Here is a 21,202-nt window from a genome sequence, read left to right as displayed (position 1 = left end):
TAAAAGAGAGCGCTGCATTATCTTCGGCCTTCTTTATGGAAATGGGACAAAGACAAACAGGAGCTCATATCGTGGTGACATGCTGTTTTGCTCGTCTCTGGACACTCTTTTGTGTGGGACTGGAAGTGTGTGTGACGGGCTCTGATAATCCCTGTCCCTGATCCACCTCCGGCTAAAGTAGGCCAAGATCCGGAGGAGAGCATCGCCCGACCTCAGCCCAGACACGGGCATTAGACTGCTTCTGTACTCAAAGTGATGCGATGAAACTTCAAAATGATTCAGAAGCGAGGGCTAGTGTGGGTTTTGAAGAGCTCGTTCCTTTGTTAAATAATATAGCAAATTTAATTTATGACAGAGTCCTGCAAAATCTCTGCTATGGATCCTGTTATTGGTCTGCTTTCACAGAAGTCTTCATGCAATATAACATTATTTATTAATATGTTTGAGTTGGCTTTATTTTTGCCATTTTGATCCAATTCTTGCTATCAACAAACTATTATTATTAGATATAATACAATTAAGCTATTTTAATATTTAAATAAAAACGTATTTAAGTTTATAATTCAATTCAATGTCATATAATATTACTTAACATTATACTTAATTTTAATTAATAAAAAACAATTTAGCAGTAGTTTTACTTTCAGTTTTAGATAACAATATAGATATTAAATATTATAGCTTTCATAAATGTTGAGTTTTCTGTGCAAATATGTCTGTAAATATTTTTAAAATTTTTTATTTTAATCCAATAAACATCAAATTTTTCTGAAATAAAATGATTTAGAATTTTCTTAAAAATGTATTTTATTTCCGTAAATTATTAGTTATAATAATTATTAATTATAATTATTATTATAAGATTTATTATACATTTTTATTTTAATGTTCCTCATGGTTCACTTTAACTTTAAGTGAAATAGATATTTAAGAGATATTTGAAATGCATAGATGACACACATGGTCATGCCACGGGGTCTTCATAAGTTCACGATGCATTGCAAACATGGAGGCACAGGAATAAGCTAATGCTAAGCTAAAGATGCAGCTGTGCTGATTTGGCTCCATCTGCTGAAACCTGAGTTTGTCATAAGGTTACTTTTGTGATGGTGAACCCGCTGCCATGGTGACGGCAGTAACTGAACCCGGCCAGCAGCGGTCCGTCTCTCTTCAGCATCTGGTCAGCAGCCAGTCTCCTTCTCAACAGGTAACGCAAGACATGCTGGGACGCCAGACAAATGCTCAGTGCAACCGACAGGCCAGAAAATATCCACAAACTTATTTTTTACAAAAGTACATTTGTGAAGTGTTTTCTGCTTTCACAGAAGAATACATCTCTCTCTCTGCTTTCCATCAGACAGGTTTATTGTTTCTGAAATACACTGCAAAAACCGTGAAGGAATAACTTTCACATTAAAGTTAAGTAACAGCATTCACATTACATCTTTTTGCACTTTTGGATCTCTCAGATGCAGGTGCATCTCTGATAACCACAGAGTGAACAAGTATACTCACATAAAGGCAAAAAGCAATTATAAATAAAACATCCATAATCCATAATAACGCTTCCAAAATCCATCTTCTGTTCTGCTTCTGTTGTGGCTTGTAAACAGTGCTTGATCTCTGCAGATTTCTCTGCAAAAAATGTCTCAACGATGGATTTTTTCTTACAAAAACAGCTTTTGGTCTCTCAGGATGTTAATTGATGAATTTATGCGGCACGGATTACTTGTGGATTACTGTGATGTTTTGATCAGCAGTTTTAGGCTCTCATTCCGACGGCACCCATTCGCTGCAGAGAAGGGTACATTTCTCCAAATCCGCAGAATAAAGAAACTCAGAAGAACTTTTTCAGTAAATGTCCATTTTTTGGTCAAACCATTCCTTTAACAGGGTTCTTCTATAGTGATCTGCCGGGATTTATCAGTGAAGTCCTCCACATTGCCACATGCCTTACGGATTAGAGTTTCATTCCCAAACTCGCGACGGCATCACTTGCATTGCAGCATTGTTGTCCAAAGAGTAAACGCAGCATCAAATCACTTCCTGTTTTTCTCATCCGCGAGAAAGTACTGTCTGTCTGCTTTCAATGCAGAGGTCAGGGTTCAACTTAACCTGGTCAAAGCGCGTACAAACACAGACCATCATGGATGAAACTATAACAACAAACCCTACTTCCTTTTCTTTTAGAGACTAAAAAGTCCTCTAGAATTTTAATGTTCTTTAATGTTTCAGCAGTTTACAACACAAACACATCATTTATTCAAGCATTCCTTTTACACTATACCACCATAACCACACAGCTGTTAGCTTAAAGAGCGATTCCTACCAGGTTTAACTTATACATAGCTATTGTGGTTGATTCAGGTAAATTAAATGATGCTTAACGCTTATCTACAGTGTTCACCTTCTGTTAGCGGTGGACCGTAGTCTCAGGGCACGTTACTGAGCACTGACGGCACCCAGGAGGAAATCTTGAGACTGTATGAAGATATGACATCATTCTTTCTTGTTTTGCAGCCCACAAAAACAACACAGTCGGAAAAACAAACACAAGGAAACAATAAGCATAATACAATAAAATAACAGCAATATGGATTAAATCGAGATGAGTAAATCGTGAAATTCATCCCCCTTGGCGCTGATCCCCACGTCCAGTATATTTTGCATTTCGCACACCAGGGTCAATATCTTCTCAACATGCAGGAAACTTCTCTAGTCAGCTTACCGGAGCGGTCCGAACGACATAACACGCATTACTGCTAGACTAAAGCGCATTGGAAGTCAAGGCAAAATGGCCATTAGCCTAAGGAGCTTGTCTGCCGGCCGGAGGAATTGTCTTGGGATTGTGAGCTTGGGTGGGAGTTTTAAAAGGTTTTAGAGGAGGGCTAAAAGTCTTGTACCGTGAGCGGATCCAAAAGATGTGGCCGAGCGGAATGAAAACAATGCCACGGATTTGCCAGCTCACCGCCCAGAGTCCCTCCCTTCCTCTCTGCCGGCTTTGGTCCAGCGGCGGGGCTTTGGGAGGATTTGCAACTTTCTCATTAGGTAAATTGGTTTGGTGGCTTCCAAACTGTTTGGCTTGACCAATGACATCGGGTGCATGTATCGCTTACTCTCTCTGTCACACAAGAGGCTCTGTACGAAAGATTTTAGTGCTTGGAAATGTTTCTTAGCCGCTGCTAAACGTCACTGGAAACAGATGAGGCTTAAAGCGCGTGCTGTTTGTTTTCTTGATTTTACGAAGGCACAATGTTTTGTTTTCATTGTGAATGTAGGCTACACAAATAAAAGCGAACATCCTTATCTGTATGACCAAAAATTACAGCATTTTATGGACTTTCAGCAGTTAAAAGGAAGTGATGACACTAGGCCTATACGTTTCAGTTTTAAACAAAATAGACTCATTTGCATTTTTTATTATTGTATATATAATTTGTACTATAATTTTACAGCTATTTATATTTTTTTTCTTTGATTTTTATTTTACAGTAAAATTGCTGGCTTTTTTTCCTTTCAAAGCAATTTTGACTGATATGTGAACATTAGAAGTTATACCCATGCAGCAAGCGTTTAAAAATAGCAAATAAGGAGTGGCTTTTTTTGCTAGGAATGCATTTTTAAATATAACTTTTACTGGTAGAACGCAAAAGTCGTCACAAATTCGTTGCATTCAAGACAAATAGCAAAAAATAGGGGTTCACTTTATTTTGATCTTCCTTTATGAACATTCTTTTGACAATAAGTAACTTTGCACCTACATGTCAACTAACTTTCAACTATCAGTAGCATTAGTGTCTGTTTGTAGAAAATCACAATAAAGAGTTAGCAGATAAAAATAAGACTTACTTATACTCTAATGAGAGTTAGTTGACGAGTCAAAAATTACTTATTGTCAATGAAAATGTCACAGAATGTTCATAAGGGACCAATTAAAATAAAGCGTTACCGAAAATAGTTCTGAACCAAAATAAACTATATGGCACGGCACTTCTTGAATGTTTAGAGTTAATATAAACTATTAAAGGCTATCTGCTGTAAGGATGTTTTTGCAACTGGAGGTAATAGTTTAAGCCTAATGAAAAAAAAATGCTGCCATCTGTGGTTGAAACATAAAAGTACACACATTACTTGCAGAGAAGCCCTTTTTTCATCCATCTGCACTATTGGTTTTGTTGTTGTTGTTGTTGTTGTTGTTTTGATTTGACAATAGGGGTCAAAGGGACGTGTTCGGTGAGTGCCATTAAAATTATGACACTTTTCTCAGCAGTGTTGGTTGTCGTATACTGCGGCCATTCAGAAATAGATATCCAGTTATCCATCATGTCTGGAAACAGAAAAAATCTACACTAAAAATACAGTGGTATTTACAAGCAAACATGAGACGAAACACATTTGATGTGTGGCCGAGTATAGTGTCCCATAATCTGAATTTCACCCGTCTAAGTGCACACACACCGTAGTGAACACACACCCGGAGCAGTGGTGTATTCTAGTTGCTAAGATTCATTTTTCATTAGCATACGCAAGCATGCGGGTATTTGTGTGGTTCTACAAAACAAGTAGAAACAATGGTATATATATTTTAGAACTTAATGTTCACCACAGCATAACAATGCAATAAACAATAGCAAGTTAAAGCTAATAGTTAGAAAGACATTAAAACACATGCAGGAGTAATAGTGTACGCTTTCAACACTTCATAAGTTACTCAACTTTGGTCAGACGGGGAAATCGAACCCGCGGCCGTTTGAACCAATGACGTCGCACGGAAAAGCTTGTGCATATTTTTCTGGTCTGAAGCCAATTTTAAATTGATGTTCTCGTTTCTGGACATGAGCATATATTTCTGTTTTCATTTGCAAATAATGCTATTTCCCACAGTGATCCACATACATAAACCAGAAACTCTTGATCTTGGGACCTTTTGACTGAAAGTGGCTACACTTATATTCTAATCGTTGTCCATAATGACTGCATTGGAAACAAACGGAAAGCAAATTAGCAAAATCAAAAGCAAATATCATCCTCAAATTTGAAACACAGCTTGTTTAGATTCGTGGGCTTTGCTTGTCTTTAAATTTTATGTGAAATGAATAAGCAAAATAAATAAATCTGTGAGGAGAACCAGAGGGTTATCAGAAATTGTGTGCTCCCCAGTTTTTGTTTCAAAAATTTGCACCTTGCTTTGAAATAAAATCTTCACTTGAATTTAGTAAAAATGATACAAAAAATCATTAGACTTAAATTAGACACACCTGAAGACCCCCAGCTAACATGGAACTTTTTCTAACGTTTATGATAGTTATGGAACATTTTTATAACTTTGTTGCTATGAAAATGTTCTTAGATCAACATTTTCAAAATGTCTTTATGATGTTATATGTACTGGATGTATATTCTAAGAAATGAGTACCTTAGAAAACTAGATATTTTGACATAAAACTGAATATTATAAATAAATGACCAAATAACAGTATTTTGGGTGGAAATAACATTTGTAAAACGCTGTGAGAATGTTCCCACACTGTTTTCATAGCCTCCATTTGTTATACCTGGGGAACAGATCAGTGCTTAAAAGATATAGAAAACATGTATCTACTATCAATGTCTGTTTATCAATGATTGAACCATTTTTTCTTTTTGTACTCCATGTTTGAGAGAATTACCATCCACAGGTTTTTTTAAACTCTGCTGAGGGCACAACATTGATAGAAAAATGATCTGAAGAAAGAAAACAACAGGATCCGAGCATTAAAAGAAATGTGAAAAGGACAGATGGTTCATACACTTACTGGTGGACGGTAAAACAAACACAGTAAAAGTTCATTTGGCCATTTTGAACCTCCAAGCAGCTTACTGAAATCTCATTTTGTCTTGGCATTTTCTTTTTGCTCTGTACAGTAATAAGCTGTGCCGCTGTGATGTGACATAATATGTGACCCTTGGATTAAAAGATATGCTCGATGGCAAAACAGCCTGTTTTTCTTTCCTTTCAAGACAATAAGAGAAAACAAATCCAGAAATGTGCTCTTCATTATCTCATATCTGATTCTGAAGATAATCAAGGACATTCTCTGTGTGTATATATATATATATATATATATATCATATATATATATAATTAAAAAATATTTACATGTATATATTTATAAGTTATATTATATATATATATATAATATATATTCGTTTTGTATTCTATATATATATATACATGTGTATTTTTGTGCACAAATATATATATATATATATATATATATATATATATATATATATTATATAGTTATATTATATATATAAAAAACTATGATAAAAATTATTTTTTTTTTTTATATATATAGTAATTTAATAAATTTAGTGATTTTGCAAGTCACATAAGAGCAATTTTATGAATTAATAAATTTTATAAAAGTGATGGGGATTTTTATATATTTATATCAATATATAATATATATATATATATAATACATATACATATTTTTATTAATATTAAATGTAAATTTACATTATTCTCAAAATTATTATTATTTATTTTTGCATAAAAGGCTGTGGTTTTACACAAAACATCGTGACAATGCTTAATAATTAGTGAAGTGGTTGTGTGATAGTATCTCTGTTAAAAATGACACATTTTTACGGTGCCTGCGATGTTCAAACACATTTTCAAAATAGATTATACATACATCAAGAAAAAGAATAAATACTGCCGTCACGAAAAATAATAAACATGGCCACGTGATTCTCTGTAGGATAATGAGATAAAAACCAAATATCATATACGACATTTTCAATAACAGTAAAATACTATTATAGCAGCATTAAGTGTAACTCTAATCTTCAAGAGATTATTTTCTCTGCTTGTTTGTAAGAGTGCAGATTACATTAAATAGTGTTTACTGTGCAAAAAAAAAAAAATCGAGTTTTCTTGAATATGCAGATGAAATCTGTGAATGGTGTCCTTACATGCTATTCAAGGAAAATCCCTAAAAACATACTGCTGTTCTGCTGACTCTGGTCTTAGATGACAAGAGTCCAGGAAGACCTGCATTTGACAGGCTCATTAAATAATGATCCCTTAAGCCCAAGCTGCTCACATATTTCATATTTGCCCTGCATTTTCAGCCTTGATTTTCTTAAATGGAGGGTATTAAAAGAGCAAGTCTTTCCAAAATCCTGCTGCTGTGCTAAAAGAACAGATGATTTGATTCCTCTTAAGATTCATTAAATAAAGAGTTCCTTAAACCCGTACTGTCCCGTCCGGCACTCTGCTGATAGGATACGAGAGCAGATTATTACCCGAACATACAATAATTATTTCCTTATGATGGGGAAGAGGGGGTGATTTGGGGTCGAAAGGCCCGTGTCACAAGATGCTACAGGCAAAAACAATAGGAGCGCATGCAGGCACGCCACGCGCCACCACAGATTAAACCACATTATTCCTTAGAGTCAAAGACAATCTCCTTATAAACAGTCCACAAAAGTGTCATTGTTAAGGCTCACGCAAGCATAAACTGTGTGTGTGTGTGTGTGTGTTTGGGTGTGTGTGTGTGTGTGTGTGTCTACTTTACCCTTGCTTTAACATTATATATATATATATATATATATATATATATATATATATATATATATATATATATATATATATATATATATATATGTTTATATGCCTCTATGGGTTCTGGGCCCCCTGGACAGCATGCATTGGGGCGATTGGGGTTTGGTAGACATTGCGATCATGGTCTGCCAGGTTCCCTTTCATACTCAAGTCTGTACAGTTTCACATCTTCTGAACATGCAAAATGTACATTTATTATTTATTATTAGCATAGCCTACGTATGTTTGCCTCTGTACATGCTATTCCGATGCAGCTAAATTCGAAATAAAACCATTTTTGATTTATATTTTTGTTTTCAACGGTATATTTTCTGTTATTGTCAGTTAAAATGAAAATAATAGTGACTAAATCACGACCCATTAAGAATACATAACCATAACCTTTGAAATTCTGATTTAATTGAGCCGCCGTCTCAAATAGCAAACATATGAGATAAAGACAATAGCTCTGCTGTGATTTTGCCTGTACTTACATTCAAAGCAGCACTATGTTAAGTTCTGGAAGACGCAAAAGTGCAAAAGAACAAAAAGGTTTCTAAAGGCGGCTGAAAAGTCGCTAAGCTAGCAGCAATGACAGCGTCGCCATTAATTTATCCAACCACCGGTAAGACCACGAGTCAAACAGGAAATGCAGAAAAACAAACTAAATTATTTTATTCATTATATGTTTTTGTTTTTTAATTATAGGGTGACCTGACATGTTTTTATGGAACAGTAGCATAAAAAGTTAATTTAACTACATATAAAAACTATTATTGGTCAATTTTTTTGGTATTTTTTTCAATTTAAGATGCTATCACCTTTTGTCACGCTGATAAAAAATATATAATTATTAATAATAATGAATTTTAGCTTATTAAAATGAATAAAATAATCAAACACACCTCAACACCGTTAACAAGGTCCTCAAAGTCACAAAAAATAAAATAAAATAAATACACACACACACACACACACACACACACACACACACACACACACACACACACACACACACACACACACACACACACACACACACTAATTATACATTGTTTATTATTGTCGTTAGCTGTACGTTACTGTAGCCCACCCATACAAATGCAACCACGTTTGGTTTTTTAGAGAAAAAACAATGCTTTGTATGAATCCATTGCCCCCTCTAGTGGACAATATACAACAGCACACAGAAAGAGGACAAACGCTGCGCTTCATCTCATAAAACACACCGTGAATCCTGCTTCTGAGCTATAACCGCTATGACTCGTCGGGGAGCATTATGAAAATGTCACGGAAGATTTATGATCCGGTTATTTTTGAAGAGTGTATCGGACGACGCGATTGTGACACACAGGCAGACATGAACAGCCACACGTTTATTATCCAAACATCCATAACGCGCACAACGAGGCGTATTATTCCCCTGAATTCCTCAGGAAAACCCCCAGATCTGTGACAACTCAAACAGAGACGGCCCCAGAAGAGCTGAACACAAGCCACAGACATTCTGCCATGTAAAGCCAGAATTATGACGGAAATAATGTTCAATTCAACAAGCCCCGACCACACCGGAAAAACGAAGAGGAAAAGAAGAAGAAAAGGAAAAAAAGGGAAAAGAAGAAAAGATCTTCATCCAAAGGAATTTTCACTTGCTCACACCAGGGGGCAGTCAGCTGCTGTTTACGACACTGTTGATGTGACAACAGGGTCAAGGTTATTGTTGTTAATATTTAAAATTAGAGTTTAATATTTTTCATTTTCATCGCATCCATATATATATATATATATATATATATATATATATATATATATATATATATATATATATATATATATATATATATTTGAGTTAACATATAATATAGTATGTATAACCTACTGTGTATATTTATTATAAATACAAACACATGCATTTATATAGGCTATTTAATAAAAATAAGTTTTATAATATATATATATATATATATATATATATATATATATATATATATATATATATATATATATATATTCTCAAATACTGTGTGTGTTTTTATATATACATAATAAATTTACACAATTAACTGCTCAACAGCTCTAGTTTTAGTAATTTTGCTGTGTTTTTGTGTTACGTTTTTTACACCGTAAGCTACAACAGCCCTTCTACTAATATTCAGCTTTACCATGTTTGCAAAACCATGGCAACTAGAGGAAATAAAATAAGATTTTTAAACAACGGCACAAAGGCCAAAGTAGGTTTTTAATGTACAACATGTCTAGCAGAGTCTCTCAGGTTTCTATGGGAACAGGAGCTTCTAACGACAGCTGCAGTGCAAGGACTTTATCAGCGTTTGCCTGTTTTATTCAGAAGACGGGACTGCTCCAACACACTGCATGTTGCAGTTGTTTCTCCCATTTAATAGTAACTGAGCCGTCTTTCAGTTGTTCAGTTTTGCTCATTTTCGCTTCAAAAATCTCACGTAATTTCCAGTAAACGAGAATAGTGAGCATCGAAAAATCCTGAGTAGTGACGCCCGCCTCAGAAAATCCCGAGTTTAAATTGCCGCTACTCTGTCAGGTAAGGGAATTTAACAACTTCTAAAACACAACTAGTAAAGCCTTTCAAAACACCATTGAACCAACTGAATCAATTGCTTCGTAAAACGATTCACTTTTTGAAAAAACCTGAAAGGCCGCTGGCTAGCACCACCTGCCGGTCAAAACATGCAATAAATTAAATGCAATAAAAGCTCAGCCCAAACGGGTATATTGAAAGTAATTGAATAAAAGTGTATTTGGTGTCTAAAGACATTGCGGTATTGGTGCTTAAAGTACATATACTTCAAGTACCAATACCACAGTGGCACTGCGTTTGAATGCTAGCTGAGCTAAAGCTGAACGTACCTTCCAATGCTTTATTCAAATAAACACCTCAGGCTTTCGCTGCACGTTCAGAAAATTCTGAAATAGTCCTCGACCTTCTGCAGTGATGTTTGTTAGATAAAGCCATTATTTGACATGTCTGCACTGACCTTCAGTAACGAAACACTCAAGCCTGGAAAACAATAACAGCACCAATTTAATGGTTAGCAACAAGGCTATAAGTGCATACATTATTTAGGTTTGGCAGAAAAAGTTCAGGATTTTCTGGCCCTTTTAATGTTTATGATAACACAAATGAGCTCAAGGTGACATTAGTTTGTGGATATCGTTACGTTATGAGGGCCGAGGGGGATGTGCGCTTCTGAAATCAAAGGCCGCGTGTCCTCCCTCCGTCTCATTCATCTGTTGACAGACAAAACCTTTGATGCACAATTTGTTTTTCTCATTTGTCCTGAGGGTTTGAGGAAAGCGTTACGAATAAGGGTTTGACAAACACTCAGGTAGCGTGTACACTAAATACAACGGATCTGCTTGACAACATCAGCTGCTGAAATCGTTTAGATCTCCAGTTGGCTTTAAAAGGGTTTAAGATCTTAATGCAAATCTTAGTCAAAGTTTAAATGATCACTACATGTGCGCTACACGGTGAAATACTGACTCATTAGTTTCTCCTTTGTTTCTTGAAAACACATTTAAAGCTGTAGTTCACCCAAAAATGAAAATTTTAGCCTAATGTTATTTGAAACCTGCCTGTGGCATGCAAAATTAGAACTTTTGTAGGATATTTTTCTATTTAATAAATAGCTCAAAAACAAAATGAAAGAAAACACCTCTAAAAGATCATAATGAGCATGAGCATGATTTGAGGAGTTGGGCCTGTCACTCAAACTAAAAATGGCATGACTTCAGAATATTTATAATAATAATAAAATTTTCCTCTTCTCTAATTTGCTTCCTAATCTATCTGCCTAGTAAACCTAGCATTGGACAGTATATTGTGAATGTTGCTGGCTTTTTGGTGAATTGCAATTCTTTTGTGAGTGCATTGGTTAAAAACTTCTGCTAAATGCATAAACACATATGCAATACAGTGCCCATTATAACTTTTTAATATTCTTTTATGTTTAACAGAAAAATAACAGCATGCAGGTTTTGAGCGTCGTGAGGGAGAGTAAACAATGACGGGGTTTTCGAGTCTTCTGATCTTCGAAAGAGCAACAGACCAAGAGTGAAGAAAGTGCTCCTCTAGATGCATGAATGAAGGTAAGAGCTATGAGTGATTCAAAAAGGGATTTATTGCATGCACCCAAGGAATCTGTCTTTGTCCAGTGCGCAGACAAAAATAACAATGAGAGATATTGAAATAAAGATAAAGTAAAACTGTACAAATTTTACAATTGTGCAGGGGAATGAGAATAAGAAAAGAGATAGCATATATTTGTGTAAGAGTGTATGCAGCACATTTACATTTACAGTCTCTCACACTCACACACACACACACACACACACACACACACACACACACACACACTCTTTGCTTCCTGCTCACCAGCGTCACTCAGAGGAGGGACTTGCCTTTTATGGTCTATTGGCACAATACCTCACTTCCTCAGCAGCTGCCATTATACACACACACACACACACAGGACTGAAGTGCGTCTGCTCAGAGCCCCAGAGGAAGAGGGAAGCAGTGAGCAGCTGGAGTTTCTCTACGGCTCCTACAGCTCACCAATGGCTCAGTCGGCGGGCAGCATGGACTCGGATCTGGCCAGCAAGCGGCTCCACTCGAGGTAGGAGCTCACGCCGAGGGGGGATGGGGGTCTGATCTGCTGCAGACCAAAGAGAAAGATCTACTCTTAATAGGGGGGGGAGGAGGTGGAAGAAAAGCAGCAGCGGGAGGAGAGGGTCTGCCGGCTTGCGTTTGCGCGAGGGAGGGCCCGTCTTCAGCTTGTAGACGTGGGCTTGATTCTCTTGAAGACAGTGCTGTCAGATTGGCAGAGACCGGCCAGATTGAGATGGCAAACGCCACTGTTTGGGCTCATTGTGGTCTGAGAAGGGATAAAACCCACATAAGACAGATTAGACACGGCAGGGAAGCGATATTCAACTCACACAGGCAGTTTCTCTCTGTTTACGGAGACATTTGCATGTTTGCCAGTGCTCTTTGCACCTCTTCCCTGGTCTTTGCATACGTGTCGAACAGTTACGCCGCTCTGACAGATCTCACTGTTGCTGCTGAAAGCGCCAAACGACATTCTTGAACAGCTGATTTTGACTTGTTCCGATCACGTTCAGTGACACTGGAATTATGCATGCTTGCATATTTCATATGAATGTTTAGGGGGATTTTGTAGTGCATGAGACCGGAAAGCAGAACATTTATCCGCTTCTGCATGGTCAGCGGTGAACAAACTTTCTGACGCTTGGGAAAAAATGTTTGGGATGACAGTGATGTTGTAATCATTAGCATCTCATTTGAGTGGTATGTTGTGGTAACAGCATTGCGTCATAAGGAATAAGAAGCACTATAATGCTGTAAGACAGCACACAATGAATAACAAAGAGAGATTTGCAGACCATGAACGTCAGTTCATAGTGATGTGTGTATGTGTGTACGTCACGTCTCATAGTGACCATAGAAATCTCTCTCCGTTCGCGCGTGTGATGTCAGAGAAGTGAGTCATCGACCTCCATTGACTCAAGTTTGTCGTTCGAGATTCATTTATTACAGACGTCTATAAGTATCACAGGAAAGAGTCTGAGCAACACAAATGTAATCCGTGTTTATAATGTGAGAATCATTTCGCACTGAAATTTAACACTGAAACCTTTTGAATAAATCAATGCTGCCACAGAGCTTGTCTGATGCAACTAGAATAAACTCAATAGTTGATAAATTGTTAATGTAATGTATTAATTTAGCGTTCAGCTTGGTTAGCAAAGGTAATCAAGTCTACAGATAAAGCCAATAGGACTGGTCTTAAAATAGTTTAAATAAATAAAGCTATCGCAAACCTATTGAGCTTTATATTTACTATATTTTTTGATATTTTTAAATCGGTAGTCCACTAATATCTATGGCAAGTATGGTTTTTGTACTCCATATTTAGCAAATTTGGGTTTTTATTAACAATATTTACAAAGTAAATATCTCAATTATTTATTAATTAACTTTTTTTTCAATTAAGAATCACATTTTGATTGATTAAGTTTAAAATTTGCCTGCTTATATCAAATGATAATCGTGTAACATTTAGTGTCCTGTAATAAATATAATAAGATATAATAATATATTGATATGCTAAGACAGATTAAAATGGCTACTAACAGTTTTGACTGGAAAATTTAATTTCACATGGTTTATAGTCAATATTCCTATGCTTACTCATAAATTGCCTTATATTTTAATTAAAAAAGTGCTTTGTTATATTTATAAAATTAATTAAACCCATGATCAAAAACAAGCCCCTTTTGAGTGATTAGCAAGATGCTAAAAGTTCTCCTTGGCATTGCTATATTGACTAATATGTCTCATTGTATATATCATTGTGCTTATTGTCAAGCTTTAATCATCATCATAGAAACGAGCCATTTAAGTCTTGCAGACAGGGAGGAGTTAAAGAGTCTTGATATCGTCGGTCTGTCTGTGGAACATGACAAAAACAGCATCCTGTCACTGAAGGTGCTCTTCTGCCTGGAAATGATACTGTGCAGTGGGTGATGGACATTGTCCAATATGGACAAATGCTTGCTAAGGGTCCTCCTCTTCCCCGCAGATGTTCTTCACCAACCACAGAACCAGCCTTCTTTACCAGCTTATGTCATCCTTCGTCTTAATGCTGCTTCCCCAGCAAACCACAGCATAGAAGAAGAGGACCGGCTGGCAGAACATCTGCAATAACTTCTGACAGATATTAAAGGAACCAAATCTTGTCCCTTTCTGTACAGTGCATTTACCTTTTTTGATTTGATTGGCCATCGCAGTCATTTTGACATCGACAAGTTGTCAGGTTTAGGGCATAAATAGAAATGTTTACAATTTACTTTGCAGCAAAACAAATAATTTTGTGAAAAGGATTGTGAATAGCCAGAATTCCAATAACAAGAGGTGCATAAGGAAAAAATACTTAGCTTGAAAGCTAGCTCCTTAATTGTGCCGAGCAAGGTTTTTGATCATGATTCAGCTGTTGATGCTTTCAGAGTTTGAACAGGTTGTTGTGTCAGTAATAGGTCATGAGGACACACATGCCACAGTGTTTTGAGAAGTAATATTTCCTGTTTTCAAACCGTGTTTGAGTCCAACACACTGACTGTAAGAAACAGCTCACATCTCTTCATTATAGACTGAACAAATGGTCCAGTTCATGACAGGTTTAGCCGCAGGAATGATGGCTTTTCAGGAGCCTGTGGCTTTCTCATCATCTAGAGAAAGAAATGTATTAGGGTTACGTTAAGTTTTGTGTTATGCTTCATTTGATATAACTTAAATGACCGACATTATTGTTAATAATCAGAATTGGGAATTGTACATATCTGCAGCTATAACTAAAACTTTCTTTTTAGATGTGCAGTGGTCCTATTTGGCAAGACATACTCTTTTAATTTTACAGTTCTTCCAAATTTCAAGCACTAAATCGAAGGCAAGCTTAGTTACCGCACACTTGTGGCTAACTTGTGGAGACTATAAGTGTAAATCACACCATTTTTGTTATAGTTCATTGTGTTTCTGAGCCGCCTGTCGTGGCTTCGGGGAGGTGTTTTATTTGGCCAGTAACCTACAGTTTGTATACTTGGCTTTGAACTCCTTTTAACTTTTTTACTAGCTGAATAGTCTGCTGCTGACTGCAGTACACTCTGTATATACTGCAAACTAGTTTTTATTAATAGTACACTTGCAGCAATGTAGCAGTTATAAACCTATACTGTCACTGATGTCACTGAGGTGATGTCATAGCTGACACATGACCTCATTACATTGTGCTCAACAAACGGTCCTTGATGATAGGCTTCATCTCGCCCCGTCTCTTGTAAACTGCTTGTTTTGGCAAATACAGTCCCGCTGTTCAATGCATAATCACAATTTCCACAGTAACTATACTACATTGACTTACTGTGTCAGTGAGTGTATAACCTTATTACATTCAGTGTAATAATGTCAGAGCACTCAGCTAATTACTAAATACTCGGATACTTAATCTTAGTTGTTCCAAATCTTATTAGCACTAATTTGGGATTAACCAGTGAATAATCCACAAAACTATTAGAAAGAGCAGCTGTGCAGACCTGTCTGAAGCAACCAAAGCAAATTTATTGTAGAAATCAGAAATTATTTACATTCAGCATACATAAGGTCTAGTGTTCTACATTTTCATGATGAAGGCCCTCGCTTGATGTTGTAAAATGTGAAGCGTTAAATATTCATGCAGGATCTCGGCCTTTAATTGATAGAGCGAGGTTGTGAAACACTGTGGAGCGACGCTAGATGAATGTCTCACACACACTTATGCTGCTGAGATCAAAGAGCGCATGTCAGGATAATAATGGCCTTTTTTTGAATGCACGTCACATGCTTGGTGACATGCGTTTCCTGAACTGCATGACCTACTAAGCCTCTCAATGCGTGCCACATTCCCGATCTAAAGACTTCAATGTAAAGCCAGCAGGTGCTAATAAAGCAGTATATTTCACATGACATGAGCAGGAGTGCTGCACAAGGCCGCAGGAAATGACAGACAGCACCCGCTTTTGTGAAATTACTGTTATATGACAGTTCATTTGGAGGTACTTAGATTTAATATAACATCCACGCAGTTTGTTTTGTTACTTAACGAATGCACACTGCATACTCGTTTCATTCCAGTCAATGATTCAATGACGCAATAATGTGGCTTGTTTTGTAATTTAATGAATGAGTGTTTTTGAAAACAAATGGTTGTTTGAGTGATTCAGTCACAAATTAATGCATTCTAAATGAATCAGTGTTTTTGGAATTAATTTGGTTGAGAGAACAATTCAGCGACTAATTCATGCAGCTTGTTTCGTTCATTAATGAATCAGTGTTTCTGAATATATAAAAAATCCACCATTAACACACAGAGACAGTCTGTCTCGAACAAATGCAAACAAGCAGAATGATACAAACAGTTCCGTTGGACTGTATATCAGCCCTTTTGAAATGCTGCTCCAATTCATTTGATTCAAGGACCAAACCGACTGTTGTATAGACAGCTAAAAAAATGTTCCTAGATGTTTTCAAAGTTATGAAAATAATTCCCTGATAATAGTTCTCTGAACATTCTGTTTTTAAAACAGTTTTTTTTCTTTATTATTTGATCTTTAAAGGCAAAATTCAGTTTTATAATTTTGAAAACATTGTGGTAATATTAAGATAACATTTAACAAAATGTTTTTACAATTGTTAGTCTAACATACAACTAAAACAGTTCCCTGAACATTGTATGAATAAAAAAAGTGTTTTTGTGTTGAGAAGGAACACTATTAAAGACCAGATATCTTTGAACAAACATTTTGAGAGAACCTTACCAGAATCTTAGCCAAAGTTCTGAGAATGTTCCCTGTTAGCTGGGTATATGTTTGATTTGTAACTTGCAATTTGCAAACCGCAGTCATGCCACAAATGTTCTAGAGAAATTTGATTTATCATTCTGGTGGTTTGTATGTAGAGCTTCATGTTTGTCATGTGAAACACAAAGGGCTTCTTGGGTGTCCAAACAGAATAAAGCATAGGGTGAAACCAACATCGGATTAATTTAGGCAGATTAGATGTATTCAGTATGTGTGTGTGCAAGTGTCTGTTTTTCATCAAGTTGTTACTAACTGTGCAACGACTGCATTTGTAGATGTTTTGTCATGGTCATCTCCTGCGTTTGAGCTCTTTGGGTCAGCAGAAACAGGATTAGTTAGCCTGTGCCCTAGGTGTCCTTCAGGAGAATTAGGGCAGCTTCCAGCTCTCACGGGAGCAGTCGTCCTGTTGGTCAGCGCTCATGTGGGACATGCAAATGGATGTAACGACTTCAGAAGGAAAAGTCAACTAGCAGTTGTTTTTGAAGTATCAGAGAAGTTTGTTGGTGATTTTGGAGAGGACAGTGTGCATTTTCCTCAATGGATCCTACTGAGAACTGTCTGACTGGCTATTGATCTGTAATTACATAGGAAAGATGACACCCTGGTCACAGAAAAATGCTGCAACTCATGGAATGGGATTTTGAACTATCATCATGTGATCATCATGTGTTGTAGTTTTCCTTGCTCATTGATTTGTTGTGTTGCTTTGGGACTGTGAGTTTTATATATTGTGGATGATGACGACTGAAGCTTTTCCTCTGAGTGGGGCTCAGATAGCCTTGTGTCGTCTGGTTCATCGTGGCCCCAGACCGCAGGGCACGCTGAGACCTCTGAACCAGGAACTTGGGCTCTATGTTGAGAAGACACGCACCAAACCTAAATGCAGGTACACATGAATGTTTTATGGAAGCTTTTCTATTATGTAGTTAAGGAAGAATAAGGAGCTGACCAGTCTGAACAAGCTGGTAATACATGTATATACTGTAGATGTATGTCTTAGAATAGTTTCTGTTTGTATGTGAGACAAGTGTGGTGCTAATCTGCAAGAGAAGGTGCCAAAACACCATACTAATCAAGCAATACAATTGTTTATTGTTGATACGCAGCTGATGTCAATAATAATGCTAATAATGCTAATAAGTAAATGCATAAAAAGCATAATAATAGTCAGAATCAAAATGCATGAAATAGGAATAATCATAAACCGGTGCATGAAACAATAGTGATAATCATAAAAGAAGAACGATGATGAATTAATGGATTAAGGTTAATAATCGAGAATATATAATACACAAATTCAAACCTACTCTAAAACCCAAGCAGAAAAATACATTATTATACTACTTAAGAGACGTGCATTCTCAAAAGATTGGGGAGCCGTCACAGTAGAAGACTAACACGTATGTCTTAGAATTCTAGTCATTGTTAATATCATCTCAGAAGTTTCGCAACCATTATCCTTGGTACTTCTCAATAGGCAGTTTATTCTACACTAGTTCTACACAACTTTATCTTGAAGGTCAATATCTTCTCAAGAAACCAAGGTGTTCCCAGAAACAGTGATGAGCTGCAACAAAAGAACAATTATTTCTTGTATTATGTATAATATGTCCAATATCGTTATATACACTAAAATAAATACATATTAATCATATTTACAAAGCATGAATAATGCATTAATACATAATATATCAATGTGCTATGTTATACTCAAGTATATTATTTAGTATATTATTGTCACGGTGTGCTGTGGGAAGCATATGAAGATGACAGAACTATTAACAGTCTTTTAATAATCCACAAAAAGGCAATTCTAAACAGACGGGTAGCAACACACACACAGTACGATGAAGTAGACCCGACGAAAAACACTGAACAGGAAAAAACTTATAAAGGGGAGATAATGAAGATAATTAAAAATAATAAAGATTATTAACGACACACATCTGAACATAATGATACAATCACGGAAGACAGAAACTATGTCTCACAGAACACATGGGGAATGCAAACAAACAAAACAGGTAGGCTGGGCTCCGGGTCCTGAGTGGGGCTGGTGTCGTTGTCCGCAATGTCCACAGTGAGGATTTGCAGGACACCAGCATCTACTCGATGAAGGCAGCCGTGCTCATGTGGCAGCGTTCAGTCCAGTCAAATAGAACGAGCAGAGGCAGCTGTCTGGGTAATACACAAAATAAAACTAGCTGCTTAAAACCTTTTTTTATGTTCTGGTCTTCTGTCACGGTGTGGTGTGGCAAGAAAAGCACGACGATGACAAAAAAAACATTAACAGTCTTTTAATAATCCACAATAAGGCAATTCCAAACAGAAGGGCAGCAACACACACACTCACAAGGTACGATGAAGTAGATTGGACAAAGCACAAAAAGGGAAGGAACTTAAAAAGGGGAGATAAAGAAGATAATTAACGACTCGCACCTGAACAATCACGGGAGACAGAAACAATGGAGACATGGAGAATGCAAACAAACACAAAAACTGTCCAGGGGTGTGACAATTATAAATTTTTAACTGAATGAATTAAAATGTAATTGAAACAATTGAAAATAATGTAACATCAACACTTATTAAATTAAAATGAACTGAAATAAAAATTAACTGACTATATCTGAATAATAAAACTATCTGTAGAGATGCTACATATAAGGAATTGAATTTGTTTCATCATTGATTAATTTTACATTACATTTTATCAACATTTATTACTGTGACACGTTTTACTCAATGACCTGTTAAGTTGACAATTGTCTTTGTATTTTACTAAGTCTTTACATCCACCATTTTCACTTAAAGAAGGAATGTGAGCTATATTTAGAGAGCAGAAGGTCACTAGGTTTGCAGGGTCTCTTTTCATACCAGACAGAAAAAAACCCACTTAGAAACCACCCAAACCAACCCACCATGACAGCCACATAGTGACACTGTCATTGTGATTATTTTTGAAAAGTCAAGCACCAATAATATGATTTTAGAAAATATGAAAATGGTGTGGTGTTATTTTTATTGAAGATCCAGAGAGGAAAGAAACAAAGCAGAGGTGGATGTGAACCCATCTACTGCTCCAGCCAAAATACTTTTCTAACCGCAGCACTGAATAAATCTTGTTCTTGCTCTACAGCAGCCAAGCCAAAAGCATGACTGTTTCAGACATTAATGGAAAAGAAGCAAAACCAGTGAGCTGCTTGTCAAAGCATGGTGATATAATTGCTTTCAGACAGTGAAGCTGTGAGGCTCCTAGAGCGCGATGGAAATATGTTTTGTGTTCATCTATAATGAGAAAAAAGACTGATTGAAGCAAAGCTGAATACCATATAGTCATACAACACTTGTGTTTTGTCTGGATGTGCTTCAGTCTCATTTTTGGGTAAAATCTTGAAACTAGTATAGTGTGAGAAAATGTGTATCATCAAAGTTACTCATCCAAACATAAGTAGTTAATTAAATAATGTGCTGTTTTTGTTTAGCTCCCTTGTTTCGTCAGTCCCTGTTTCATCCTACTCTTTGTCTGGTCTTGTTGATGTATTCTTTCATGTGGACTGGATTTATGTGGATGTTATTCCTCCTGTCTTATTAAAATGACTTTCTGAGTTAGTCATGGAATGGAGCTCCATGCACACTCCTGACCTCTGAGCCTTTTAATATTCTGGGAGAGTTTTGGCTTTGGCCTCAGTCGCTCCAGCTCCACAATGGTCTTCTGGGTCCCTGCCTTTGCCTCTTATCTCTGACTTGGCCCTCCAGGCCTCCAGTTTCACCCTGGCCCTTCGTCTGCTGGCTCCAGCTATGTCCCCACCTCCGTCAGCTCCATCACAGGAGTTTGTTTCCCTGGTTCCTTTCTTCAATGCCTCCACCATAGCTCCTCCCTTCTGTGACTACACTTTGGGTGTTCTTCCTAACTGGATGGCTGACCGTCTGGTTCCTCCTGATCCTGACTTCTTTGCTCCTCCAAAACTACACTGTTCCAAGAGCTGTATATTGTTTACTGTAGAGTACTCTGTAGATAAAAGTCCTGCATTGTGGTCAGAGGGATTTTGAGCCATTCTTCTTGCAGAATAGTGGCCAGGTCAATACGTGATGCTAGTGGAGGAAAATGTTTCTGACTTTGATCTGGTGACTGTGCAGTCCATGGAAGATGTTCAC

At 36.7% G+C, this 21,202-nt stretch overlaps 1 protein-coding gene across 1 annotated transcript in view; it reads left to right on the top strand.

Annotated features, from left to right (window-relative positions):
• The first annotated feature begins 12,085 nt into the window (after positions 1-12,085).
• The window catches only part of gpsm1b (G protein signaling modulator 1b), a 25,394-nt gene continuing 16,277 nt past the window's right edge, over positions 12,086-21,202 (top strand). Inside the window, exon 1 of the mRNA XM_043238496.1 lies at positions 12,086-12,249. Coding sequence (XP_043094431.1) covers positions 12,191-12,249 — 59 coding nt within the window. The 5' untranslated portion in view covers positions 12,086-12,190. The remainder of the gene's footprint in view (positions 12,250-21,202) is intronic.

This window comes from Puntigrus tetrazona, chromosome 5 (genome assembly GCF_018831695.1).
Source record: "Puntigrus tetrazona isolate hp1 chromosome 5, ASM1883169v1, whole genome shotgun sequence".
Classification (NCBI taxonomy): Eukaryota; Metazoa; Chordata; class Actinopteri; order Cypriniformes; family Cyprinidae; genus Puntigrus; species Puntigrus tetrazona.
The sequence above is the reverse complement of the archived record's forward strand: the minus strand, read 5'-3'. Positions and strand labels throughout refer to the sequence as shown.